The following is a 14178-nucleotide window of genomic DNA, read 5'->3' as shown; positions in this document are numbered from 1 at the left end:
CAGTGCGACACGTTGTGAGCTTGTAGATGTGCTATTTTCAGCATGCAACCAAGTGCTAACTGACTTATACTGGATCTCTTGTCCACTAGTCATAACCCTAACATTTTACTCTAGTTTTTATTTGTTGACAAATTGACAATATATTTAGTCTTAGTTTTAGTCATCGTAGTTTTCATTTAGTTTTTGTCAGTGGAAAAAGGGTCGACGAAATCAACACTGTACTGAAGTAAAAGTATCAAATCAACACTGTACTGAAGTAAAAGTATCAAATCAACACTGTACTGAAGTAAAAGTATCAAATCAACACTGTACTGAAGTAAAAGTATCAAATCAACACTGTACTGAAGTAAAAGTATCAAATCAACACTGTACTGAAGTAAAAGTATCAAATCAACACTGTACTGAAGTAAAAGTATCAAATCAACACTGTACTGAAGTAAAAGTATCAAATCAACACTGTACTGAAGTAAAAGTATCAAATCAACACTGTACTGAAGTAAAAGTATCAAATCAACACTGTACTGAAGTAAAAGTATCAAATCAACACTGTACTGAAGTAAAAGTATCAAATCAACACTGTACTGAAGTAAAAGTATCAAATCAACACTGTACTGAAGTAAAAGTATCAAATCAACACTGTACTGAAGTAAAAGTATCAAATCAACACTGTACTGAAGTAAAAGTATCAAATCAACACTGTACTGAAGTAAAAGTATCAAATCAACACTGTACTGAAGTAAAAGTATCAAATCAACACTGTACTGAAGTAAAAGTATCAAATCAACACTGTACTGAAGTAAAAGTATCAAATCAACACTGTACTGAAGTAAAAGTATCAAATCAACACTGTACTGAAGTAAAAGTATCAAATCAACACTGTACTGAAGTAAAAGTATCAAATCAACACTGTACTGAAGTAAAAGTATCAAATCAACACTGTACTGAAGTAAAAGTATCAAATCAACACTGTACTGAAGTAAAAGTATCAAATCAACACTGTACTGAAGTAAAAGTATCAAATCAACACTGTACTGAAGTAAAAGTATCAAATCAACACTGTACTGAAGTAAAAGTATCAAATCAACACTGTACTGAAGTAAAAGTATCAAATCAACACTGTACTGAAGTAAAAGTATCAAATCAACACTGTACTGAAGTAAAAGTATCAAATCAACACTGTACTGAAGTAAAAGTATCCGGAGTAAATCAACACTGTACTGAAGTAAAAGTATCCGGAGTAAATCAACACTGTACTGAAGTAAAAGTATCCGGAGTTCAAAATGTGCTCGAGTAAAAGCATAAAAAGTATCAACATAAAAATGTACTTGAAGTATAACAAAAGTAATAGTAAAGTACTCATTATGCATTTCAGGTTTTCATTAAAAAATTAAATAGCAGATCTACAAGCTGTATATCGGCAGTACAGTACAGTACAGTACAGTACAGTACAGTACAGTACAGTACAGTACAGTAGTAGTACAGTACAGTACAGTACAGTACAGTACAGTACAGTACAGTACAGTACAGTACAGTACAGTACAGTACAGTACAGTAGTAGTAGAGTACAGTACAGTACAGTACAGTACAGTACAGTACAGTACAGTACAGTACAGTACAGTACAGTACAGTACAGTAGTAGTAGAGTACAGTACAGTACAGTACAGTACAGTACAGTACAGTACAGTACAGTACAGTACAGTACAGTACAGTACAGTACAGTAGTAGTAGAGTAGAAGTAAAAGTATTGGAAGTTGTTTCGCTAAGTACTTAAAGTTTAAATGTGCTTAGTTAGTTTACACCATTGATGGGTATACGGCATTCATTTCCGAAGAAAAAGAAAGAAAAACAATAAAATAGTTGAAAATAATGTAAATACGAGGTTTGCTGGCCGACTGCGACGGCATGCGCTCCAAATTGCCTCGATCTGACTTTAGTTTTGGAGTTTTTATCTAATCAGTTTCCTTCAGATGGATCCAATCTGGTCTTTTCCAAAACCATCCCGTTTTAACCCATTCTGGGTGGGAACCCCTTTTGGTGGTAGCATTATGTTGTGCTTTAGCTATTTAAAAATAGAAGATCTACAAGCTCATAGCGCGCCACTCGAGTGGCGCGCTACGAGCTTGTAGGTCTGCTATTTTTGAAAAATCGAAGAACGACTGACATAGAAACATAGCTTTTTCAGAAAACTGTCAGGATGTAGAAGAATCTGAATCTGATCTCAGGTCAGAATGAGTTATGGGGAGGAAAAGAACACAAGCTGGAGATGTTGTTATTTGGGCAAGGAACGAGAAAAACACACACGTGCACGTGCGCGCACGAGCACGCACACACCCACGCACACACACACACACGCAAAGAAGCAAGCAGTTACCATAGACATGCCAATACACATTGACATTGGGGGGGGGGGGGTCCCTGGCACAAAACAGTATCAGATGGAGGTTCATTCATGGCCAATTATTGTAAATTAATGTTGTCAGTCTTTGACATGACACAAAGCTTCAGAACAATGGAACTACTGTACCTGTGCCGTCTCTGCCATCTTCAGCTCAAACTCAGACTTGGCGCTGGCGTATTTCTCCACGTAGGACTTGTAGGACTCTGTGGCTTTTTTGGACTTCACTCCAGCCTGTAGTAGATTAGCATTTTGGACAAAACAAAGGGATGAATCATGAGATATGCAGTAAGTCAGTGGTTTTCAACCCGTTTCATATCAACCCGTTTCATATCAAAGCCCATTATTTATCCTATTATTGAAATAATAAAAAAAAAGTTTGCTCTGAAAGAATATATATTCAAAGATTTGTGCCGCATTTTCACGATTTTTCAAAAATAGCAGACCTACAAGCTTGTAGCGTGGCACTTGGTGGCGCGCTATGAGCTTGTAGATCTGCTATTGTTCAATAGCTAAAGTATAACATAATGCTTAGTTATTCTGCATTTAAGCCACGGACGTCCCTCCTGCCATTTTGATGAGATTTATCCTCGCAGACCCAAAACCAAACAATAATTTGTTGTCGTTGGATAAGATTCTGTCCACAATTCCATGCTGCATTGACCGTGGTACCATAGGAGAGATAAGGCAGACGTTGATCAGAAAAATAATTATTTTACATGGTCTAATTGTGTAGACATCTTGTAAATTATGTAGAATAAAGCACTAATTAATGCAGGTGTTTAACAATAATTTAACTCTTGAGAGTGTAAAATGTAAAATGAAACATGATTTGTTTCATGTTACACTCTCAAGAATAAAAGATCTAATAAGGGTCACTACATATGGTTATATTTATCTGGGGACCACCTGGAACCCCCTCAGGGACCACCGGTTGGAGAACACTGCAGTGAGTCATAACAACATCACATCCCCGTTCGGCCTTCTGGATCCACGTGGCAAAACAGCCGCTAAAAGCTCAGCTTCATTTAACTATCCTAGAGACAGTTTTTAACCGCATGAACTTGAACGCTATTCTGGGATGAACGTGAATGAAAATAATAAGTGCATAATAAACTCAATTTATTTTGTGTGTGTGTGTGTGTGCTCGTGCTTGCTTGCGTGCGTGCGTGTGCGCGCGCGCGTGTGTGTGACCTTGTCCAGGTCTCTCTGTGCCGCCCCCTCCTTGCGGAGGCTGTGTGTGTGTGTGTGTGTGTGTGTGTGTGTGTGTGTACCTTGTCCAGGTCCCTCTGTGCAGCCCCCTCCTTGCGGAGGCTGTGTGTGTGTGTGTGTGTGTGTGTGTGTGTGTGTGTACCTTGTCCAGGTCCCTCTGTGCAGCCCCCTCCTTGCGGAGGCTGTGTGTGTGTGTGTGTGTGTGTGTGTGTGTGTGTGTGTGTGTGTGTACCTTGTCCAGGTCCCTCTGTGCAGCCCCCTCCTTGCGGAGGCTGTGTGTGTGTGTGTGTGTGTGTGTGTACCTTGTCCAGGTCCCTCTGTGCAGCCCCCTCCTTGCGGAGGCTGTGTGTGTGTGTGTGTGTGTGTGTGTGTGTGTGTACCTTGTCCAGGTCCCTCTGTGCAGCCCCCTCCTTGCGGAGGCTGTGTGTGTGTGTGTGTGTGTGTGTGTACCTTGTCCAGGTCCCTCTGTGCAGCCCCCTCCTTGCGGAGGCTGTGTGTGTGTGTGTGTGTGTGTGTGTGTGTACCTTGTCCAGGTCTCTCTGTGCCGCCCCCTCCTTGCGGAGGCTGTGTGTGTGTGTGTGTGTGTGTGTGTGTGTGTGTACCTTGTCCAGGTCCCTCTGTGCAGCCCCCTCCTTGCGGAGGCTGTGTGTGTGTGTGTGTGTGTGTGTGTGTGTGTACCTTGTCCAGGTCCCTCTGTGCAGCCCCCTCCTTGCGGAGGCTGTGTGTGTGTGTGTGTGTGTGTGTGTGTGTACCTTGTCCAGGTCCCTCTGTGCTGCCCCCTCCTTGCGGAGGCTGTGTGTGTGTGTGTGTGTGTGTGTACCTTGTCCAGGTCCCTCTGTGCAGCCCCCTCCTTGCGGAGGCTGTGTGTGTGTGTGTGTGTGTGTGTGTGTGTACCTTGTCCAGGTCCCTCTGTGCTGCCCCCTCCTTGCGGAGGCTGTGTGTGTGTGTGTGTGTGTGTGTGTGTGTACCTTGTCCAGGTCCCTCTGTGCAGCCCCCTCCTTGCGGAGGCTGTGTGTGTGTGTGTGTGTGTGTGTGTGTACCTTGTCCAGGTCCCTCTGTGCAGCCCCCTCCTTGCGGAGGCTGTGTGTGTGTGTGTGTGTGTGTGTGTACCTTGTCCAGGTCCCTCTGTGCAGCCCCCTCCTTGCGGAGGCTGTGTGTGTGTGTGTGTGTGTGTGTGTGTGTACCTTGTCCAGGTCCCTCTGTGCTGCCCCCTCCTTGCGGAGGCTGTGTGTGTGTGTGTGTGTGTGTGTGTGTACCTTGTCCAGGTCCCTCTGTGCAGCCCCCTCCTTGCGGAGGCTGTGTGTGTGTGTGTGTGTGTGTGTGTGTGTGTGTACCTTGTCCAGGTCCCTCTGTGCAGCCCCCTCCTTGCGGAGGCTGTGTGTGTGTGTGTGTGTGTGTGTGTGTACCTTGTCCAGGTCCCTCTGTGCAGCCCCCTCCTTGCGGAGGCTGTGTGTGTGTGTGTGTGTGTGTGTGTGTACCTTGTCCAGGTCCCTCTGTGCAGCCCCCTCCTTGCGGAGCCGTTCCTGCTCAATAGTCTTAGTGTTGTAGAACTCCTTGGACTTCTGCAGCGCTCCAGAGATGCTCTGGATGTTCTGGACCGCGTCCAGAGTGGACGCAACCTCCTCCTTCGTCTGCACGCACACACACACGCACACACACGCACACACACACACACACACACAGGGTTAAAAAATAATAATAACGCTATTGTTTTCTGTAAGGTTAAGTGGGACATCAATTCTATGCTTCAGACTAGTGGTCTTTGCTCAGGCTTAATTTGTCCACATGGACTGAGGATTCAGTAGAACACATTCAAACATCATTGCAAATGACCACTAGTCTCTTCACTGTATTTTGTAAATACACAAACATACATTGAATGGGGCTATGGGGTGTTATGCTAGTTCGCTTATTTCCATCGAAAGAAGTAGTAAAGTGTGCCGCTTGGGATATTATTTACATTATGAAGAGAGGATATATACAAAGAAATTATAATTTTGAGCGATGGAAATAAGCGAATTAGCAAAACACCCCATAGCCCCATTCAATTCCCATTCAATTCAATGCAATTCATTTAGGGCTTATGGTAGGGGAAATAGCCAATAAGGAGCTTTTGCACAAAATAACACCTGGACCTCTTTGGTGGGGACGTAACAACTACAAAGAAAGGTAAGAAAGCCTTTTAGTATGGAATTCTCCTTTAAATGTATGCACGTGCGGTTGAGTTCTAACAAATCCACCGTGTAGGAGTGGGAGCATTCATTGAACGACAAGCCCCGGCCTCTCGTCGCGGGACCCGGCAAACGTCTATAATAACTAAAACAGCCATTTCATTTAACATAAGAAAACTGCCGATATGTACAGCCGTAAATTATCCGAGTGGAAATATTGGGTTACTTAAATATTACAAACATAAGACGTATAAGGCAAGCTACTGGGTTGAATTCGTATTCACCGTATACTAGTGACCAGTCCACAACACATCGCAGTTTAACATGGATTTTTACAAAAACCGCGACACATAAACTAGTCATATCGACTTGTAGTTTAAGTAAACAATATATTACAATTTACATCGATGGTTGTGCTCAATTTGATATAAAAACATGGATAACACACAGATGCAAACGGATAAAAATGCAATAATATCATCTCACCATGATGGTTCAGATAGAAAAGAACGACACGCACACACACACACCACACACACATTTTTTGTAGACAAATATGGCGAAAAATGTTCGTCGACAACCTTTTTTCACTGCCGAAAAATAAAAACGAAGCTGTGTTGACTAAAACGAAGACTAAATATAGTAATGCACGCGCACACACACACACACACACGTGTAAAATGTAACACTGCATCTTTTTACGTGTGCATAAACAATGTCTTCATAGACACCCCTAGTCACCCCTAAAGGACCACTTCACCACTTTTCAACCCATCTTCATATAATTGGTCCTCACTAATGTTCATGATAAAATGGCACAATTGTTATTCTGTGTCTCATAGGAGGGCTGTGGGCAGTTCAGAAACCCGTCCACCAGTGACATCATCAATGGCGAATCCAAGCTAATAGAAACTGCAGGCTTTCTATTCGTGAAAAGTTGCGATAATGGAAGCCATCGTTCTCACGATAAAACAAAATTCGCACGATGATGTCACTGGTGGACGGGTTTCTGAACTGCCCACAGCCCTCCATGAGACACATTGTTGAGTGGAGTGAGTCTCCCATGGCTTGACACCCTCCTTTTTTCCCTTTACACAATATTTCTCTGCCAAAAATAGTCCATCTACAAGTTCACAACTACTTCACGTTGGAATGCAACTTTTCCTTGAGAGAGACAGGCTGTCCTGCTATGCACAACATTTCCTTGAGAGAGAAATTCAGTCTTGCTATGCACAACATTTCCTTGAGAGAGAAATGCATTCTTGCGATGCGCATTGCGTGGCCTTCCCTTGTATTGTGGTGAGATATGCAGTCTTGCTATACAACTTTCCTCTGTAAGAGATTATTTGTGACGCGAGACAAGAACGCAGACAGACACAGATTCAGACAAGAGATGTTTCACTTTAAGTCTACAGTCACACATCTGTGTCCGGACCGGTGTCGCCAAGGCAAGCTGAGGCATGTGAATTTCCCATGATGCCTTGCAGGTCGTAGCACTGCCGTGGTGTGATAGTATTCTACATCGCCGCTCTGGCAAGTCCCGGAAAAGATGCGCTGTGAATGTCCAGTAGTCACTTGGAGCCACTTTGAGCGACAGTTGGGGCAAACGCTCAACCCAAAACATGATGTCACGGCTGAGTGACTCAGGCACTTGACAGCGTGTCGCAAGTTCGAATCCCGATCCCGACGACCTTTGCTGCATGTCTCCCCCCCCCCCCCATCTCTCTCCCTTTCCTGTCAAACTACTCCCCCCCCCCCCCCACCCCACCCCCAAAAAAATATATATTACGATTCTGTGCATATCTGTACACAACGTCGAGTTGTCTCAAGTGAACTTCGCAACGCTCAGCATGGCGACTCGCACGCTTTAGCTGGAGACGTCACACACCAACCCGCTCCACCATGGCTGCCATAGAACGGACGTGAACAGGGGAGCTGGCTGGCACGCCCGACGTGCATGAAGACAATGTGTTCTGGTGCCCTAAAGGTTTCTGATTTGACATCAACGTGCTGTACCTTTTTGTGCGCCTTGGCCTGGTCGTCCACATACTTCTGCACCTCCTTGATGAGCTCCTGGAGCTTCCTCACTAGTTCTAGATGGCAGCTGGCCAGCTTCTCTGTGGAGCTCTTGAACACGTCCCACACCGGAGCGAACGTCCTGCCACATAGACACACAGTACACAGTCACAACTCAGGCCTCAGACAACAGACAAGCACAGAACATGAAGTTAACCTGAACCTATCTACGCTATAGTGAACTGCATTCACACTTATCTTCCCCCATCTACACTATAGTGAAGTGCTTTCACACTTATCTTCACCAATCTACACTATAATAAACTACTATAGAGCAACGAAGTCTGACGTCAATATCGAGGCGCAAATCCACGGGTTCATGTACTTTTTATTTGCATTGTAATCCCCATAGGGGGGATTTTAGATCGCCTCATATAAGAACAGTTTGAAAAATAAACAAATCGACTGTCAGTCAGTGTCACTTCCCTGTTAGTAAAGGACTATACAATTTATTCTTCTTTCATGCTACCACAATATTTTGCATATGCATTTATATGTACATGTTATCTTTTTGGTATGTTCCGTATGGGTGTGTCACATATATTGTTATGTTATCTGATTTCCACACTTACCCGAGTTGAGAGAAGTTTCCTGCTGACTTGGCGAGTTTGGTCATAGACCTGGCGTACGCTTCCTCTATAGCACTCCTGGAGGACACAACATGAACAGCATGAGGATGAATAGATCACACAGATATAATGTAGCTCATGCTCATTAAGGGGAGAGAGATGGGGGGGAAGACATGCAGTAAAGGCCGTCGGGATCGGGAGTCGAACCCGCGGCCACACTGCCAGACTGGATTACCAGCCAAGCAAGGTGCCTGGACCGCTGAGCCTTTATAAAAAACACAGACAATACATATCAATGAACAAGAATACTGTGCAAGGAAAGGAAGAAGACGGCCGGCTTATTTGGAATCCTTTCCTGTATGGAAGAGGCCATCAAACTACATCATGCAAACTACATGCGAGGAAGAAATAAGATGTTGCTTTAGATGTTTCTTGAATATTGGCAAGGAACATGAGGACTTAGCGAGACAGACAGACAGACAGACCACTCGATATTTATCCCTGTTGGCTAAGAGTAGAGAGCTACAACTATTAATATATAATTATATATATATACACATGTATATGTGAGACACGCGCACGCGCACGCACACACACGCACACACACACACACACACACACACACACACACACCACCTGGAACCCCCTTTAAGGACCACTGGTGGTCCCCGGACCACTGGTTGAAAACCCACTGAAATATGTAGACTAGAGTGTCAGCCAGCAGACAAAGACTATTGACATTATTACAGTATGTGTGTACAGTCAGTCAACAGCAACACAGTGGAACAATAATGAGCTGTACAGTATATAGACCATCTGTCTGTGGTCAAACATTCACAGCGGTTCAGTTAATCACCCAACCCTCCTCCAGGGCAGGTGCTTTAGTTTAGTGACCCGCTTCTCATTGACCCACGCAGGGGTCCTTGAGGGAGGGAGGGAGGCCCAGGGGGACAGCACATTTTAGTTTTAGTTTTAGTCACAGTCTCTTGAATTGTGTTAAATTTAGTTTTAGTCACATTTTAGTCACCTGGAATGTTTTAGCACCAAGTCTAGTTTTAGTCGACTAAATATCATAAGATTTTTAGTCGACTAAATCTACAGTTGATTTAGTCGACTACAATGTATTTTGGCGGGCCTTGATGCTGTCGTAATGACTTGCTGAAAATAGCCAATCTACAAGCTCACAACGCGTCGCAGTGAGCTTGTAGATTGGCTATTTTCAGCGTGCAACCAATTGTAAAATGACTTATACAGGATATCTTATTCTCTTGTCCACTAGTCCCTTCCTAACATTTTAGTTTAGTTTTTTTTTGCTCTTTTTTAAATATATTTTTTAGATGTCATCATGTTTATCTTTGATATTTTCATGTAGGTACACCGAGCATTTGTGTACCTATAGCTACATGTATTTCTCTCTTTGTATTGTCCTCAGCTTAGTTTTCATTTAGCTTCCTTCCAGTTAGTTTTCGGCAGTGGAAAAAGGGCAGTCGACGGACATTTTTCTTCTTGGTTTTAGTCGACGAAATAAACTAAGCTAAATATAAGCTAAATAGGCCCCGTTTTATGTTTCACCTATTCAGAAATAGCCGATCTACAAGCGGTTGTGAACTCCCTGGTACAACCTCTTTTCAAGTGGGGGTCTGTGGCCGAATTCATATCAATTTGGGGGTCCTTGACAGTCATGAACCACTGCTTTTAAGTGTACTCTCATTCTAAAATTAGAGTAAATACTATAATAACTTGATATTGATAATAATTATTCTCCAGGATTCACATGCACCACATAGTGTATTATATGAGTTACATTACTGGCATAATAATACATAAACGGCGCTGTTATAATGATGACATTACATGAAATGCACATTTCATGAAATCATTGCAATGTGTTCATTTGGCCATCAGATGGCGCCATCGTGCTGTATTTCAGAGTTCTAAACCCTAGTGAACCTGCACGCAAATCAGTGTACCTACATGAAAAAATAACAAAGATAAACATTTCTTTCACCAGTACATTATCTTGTGGAGACTAACGCTTATGCAAAAGACAATACCTAAAAAAGTAAGTAATGCCTCACACAAAAATACAACATTTAAATGATCTGTAACAAGTTAATTGAACAAATATGACTTTAATCATTTGTCCAATTAACTGTTGCACACCTAGTAGGCCTATTACTTTTTGATTTTTTATTCCTCATTATCTTCATATTATACAGGACATGATGTAAGCCTTTGTCAAGTTAGGGGTTTCTTTAATAATTTGTTCTTATGCTCACAGAGATGAGATAGTGAGATAGTGAGAGAGTGATAGAGAGAGAGAGAGAGAGAGAGAGAGAGAGAGATAGAGAGAGAGAGATATAGTGAGATAGTGAGAGAGTGATAGAGAGATAGAGAGAGAGAGATAGAGAGAGAGAGATATAGTGAGATAGTGAGAGAGTGATAGAGAGAGAGAGATAGAGAGAAAGAGAGAGAGAGAGACATAGAGATAGATAGAGATAGAGAGAGAGAGAGAAAGGGAGAGATAGAAAGAAAGGGAGAGATAGAGAGAAAGAGAGAGTGAGCAATGAGCATACGAGTCCAGATATCACAGATGTGTGTTCTGTTGGACATGAAACCTTGGCTACGGTGCAGTGGTTCTGAAGTGAAACACATGCAGCACATTGTTTTGGAAACCTGTCCTTTCAACGTTTCCATGAGAAGAGAGCATTTGTTTGCACCGCTTATAGATATATCTTTTTTTTTTCTTTGATATTCAAAAACAAAAAATACAAATATTTTTGGAATGGGGATCCCTGGCACTGACATATTGTCTTTCCAGCCGGGTGTCCTCAGCCAAATATACAGATAAATCTGGGCCTTCTTGACATGAAAATGTTTGAGAACCGGCGCTCTAAACTATAGCAGTAGTTCTCAACCCTTTTTAATATCAAGGCCCATTATTTATTCAGCATTTGAGCCACACGGACCACATTTAGCCTCGCAGACCCAAACCTAAAGAATATATCCACAATTCCATGCTGTGTTTATGTTGGTGCCATTAGGAGAGATAACAGGCAAAACGTCAATCAAAAAAACAATTCTTCTACATTCTCTAATTGTGTAAGACTTGTAAATGAACTCAAGTAATGCAGATGTTGAGCAATAGTTTAACTCTTGAGAGTGTAAAATGAAACCAAATGGACCTGTAAGGGTTCATTTGGTTTCATTTTATACACCCTACATCTCTCCATCATTTAGCTGGAGCCCACCTGGAACCCCCTCAAGGACCACCGGTGGTCCCCGGACCACTGGTTAGAGAACCAGCGCTCCAAACTAAACATTAATTCGAGTGTTGAGTCACATTTCAAAACAGGTCACCAACAGGTGTGTGACATTTCCACTCCGTAAACCAGAAGCCACAGAAAGTAATCAGTGCAAGAGAACAGGACAATCCGGTTAATGGGTCATTGTACTCCACTACCATTAGTTGTGTGAATAATGAGTGGCGCTGCATTATTATTGGCTGGGAGGCATTCTGATGCCGCCTTGTTATTGGCTGGGAGTCTGCGGGAGGCATTTCTAATGAGTGGCCATGCATTCTCATTAACCCATTTAGACCCGAGGGCGATTCTACAAATTCTAAATCCTGACAGATTTCTGAAAAACATGTGAAGGACCCTCAAAAATATATGTAATTGGCCGCCGACCCCCATCTGAAAATATGTTGTTCCAGGGACCCCCCCAGGAGAAAAGCTTTGAGTTCAAAACGTTCACTCTGAAAGAATATATATTCATTCGATTTTTCGAAAATAGCAGACCTATAAGCTCGTAGTGCGGCACTTGGTGCCGTGCTATCTGCTATTTTTCAATAGCTTCAACATAATGCTATAACACCAAAAGGGGTTCCCACCCAGAATGGGTCACAATGCTACTCCAAACAATTCCACCTTGTATGTTTGCCTTTCCTGTAACCTAGCAACGGCAGCCAGCAGCTGTTTCATTTAGCCTTTTTTTCCCTGCGTTCTAATCAGAGATATTATTGATTAAAGTGTGATATGATTGTAATAATACACCCCCCAGGCCCTGTCGTACCATGAGGTATTATGGTCACTGATGTGGTATGACTCACCGGTGCCAATACGTCATGGTTTAGTTAGTATGACCTCATTACTGCTCAATAATGTGTAATGCACATTTTGTAATTAACCCAAAATTGTATTAAACATACATTTTGTAATTGCCCAAAATGAGAGCGTTTAATTTGAGGTGTTGCAAGTATCTTTTTTTGTTTTGTTTTCACCAATTGATTATAATAATCAAATTGATTACCGTATTTGTGCCGAATATCAGCATCGTGAAAATGTGGCCACAAATCTTTGAATATATATTCTTATTTCTTTCAGATGACTTTTTTATTTATTTCCGACATCAGGCCTAAATGGGCCAGTTGGACTTACCGTTCCCTGATGAACTCTGTGAGCTCCTTGGAGGAGATCTGGCCATGCTTCATGTTGTGGTAGAGCACGTCGAAGCCATTGTTTTTGTCTCCCTGTCGTCCACAGACGGGAAAGAGAGAGAAGAAACACAATGTTGACAGATCAGGATTCAGTTTCCAAAAAAGAACAACCTTAGAATAAGCACTTCTTCTTCTTCTTCTTCAACAAGTTTTCCCTCTGCTCTAATGTTTTTTTGTTTTTTTTACCATGGAGGCCTTCTCTAGCAGCACCATGCTCATGGCTTGCATGGTGGCTCCCAGCTGCATTTGGAGCACTTTCTGGTCGACCATAGACATCCCGGCCATGGTTTTCTGACGAGGAATGGACGTTAAAAAATGCCCTTGTTTCAGAAGCGCGATGAGATAAGACGAGTCTATATTACCGACTATGAACCGTCCCTAAAGAAGACCTGCCTGTGTGTTTGGCTTGTGGGGAGAGCAGCAACTATACGGTGTTCTCTGTGAAGGTGTCTGGTAGCACCGAGGGCTTTAAAAATGCATACAGTAACGTACACTGTCCAATTAATAATGCATTAGAACCGTGTGTGTGTGTGGGTTTTTTTAAGATAATTAAAAGAATATACATTTTAGTGATGCACCGAATATCCGGCCGCAGAAAATATTCGGCAGAAAATGGCTAAAAATTTATTTTCTGCCTATTCGGCTTCGGCCCGAATAGGCAGAAGATATATCACCGAATAGTGTATGCAATTAATGCATTCAAAAGAGCTGAATAAATGTTTTATGGACCCGTAATAGTGATTGTTATTTAAGTTAAGTTTTGCCATAACCATTTTATTTTGCCATAAATCAGGTAGCTTTAAGGTACGGCCTTTCGGTGCACCCCTAATACATTTAGCATGCATCATACAACACACATGCAAAGGGAATTAAATATTAAATAATAAATAAAATAAAATAATTAAATACAATACAAAACTATCTGAAGGTTATAATCACATGGTCAGCTGCCTGGTACAGTATGTGGAATTCACATCTTTTACAATCACAATGCAGTTCTCAACCCTTTACATTTCAAGGACAACCGTAACGGGTACAAATAACTGAAACCTTACGGGTCCCTGCACCTCACTGTGTGTGTGTGTGTGTGTGTGTGTGTGTGTGTGTGTGTGTGTGTGTGTGTGCGTGTGTGTGTATCAATCGTTAAGGAATCGGACCGTTAAGAGGGAACACCAGAAGGGGTTCCCACTTCCCACACAGAAGGGGTTAAACATGACATCATGGGCCACTATATGCTCGATAACAGGCTTGAGAAGC

General features: G+C 42.5%; 1 protein-coding gene across 7 annotated transcripts in view; it reads right to left on the bottom strand.

Annotated features, from left to right (window-relative positions):
• Positions 1 to 14178, bottom strand: part of LOC308310243 (F-BAR domain only protein 2-like) — a 93155-nt gene that overhangs the window by 58411 nt on the left and 20566 nt on the right. For all 7 annotated transcript variants that reach the window (XM_080756485.1, XM_080756486.1, XM_080756488.1 and 4 more), the window contains exons 2-6: positions 12863 to 12954; positions 8427 to 8501; positions 7795 to 7936; positions 5086 to 5238; positions 2525 to 2629 (exon numbers count right to left, since the gene is read on the bottom strand). In XM_080756485.1, the coding sequence (XP_080612611.1) occupies positions 2525 to 2629; positions 5086 to 5238; positions 7795 to 7936; positions 8427 to 8501; positions 12863 to 12954 (567 nt within the window). The remainder of the gene's footprint in view (positions 1 to 2524; positions 2630 to 5085; positions 5239 to 7794; positions 7937 to 8426; positions 8502 to 12862; positions 12955 to 14178) is intronic.

This window comes from Protomyctophum bolini (assembly GCF_963924005.1).
Source record: "Protomyctophum bolini genome assembly, chromosome: 22".
NCBI lineage: Eukaryota > Metazoa > Chordata > Actinopteri > Myctophiformes > Myctophidae > Protomyctophum > Protomyctophum bolini.
The sequence above is the reverse complement of the archived record's forward strand: the minus strand, read 5'-3'. Positions and strand labels throughout refer to the sequence as shown.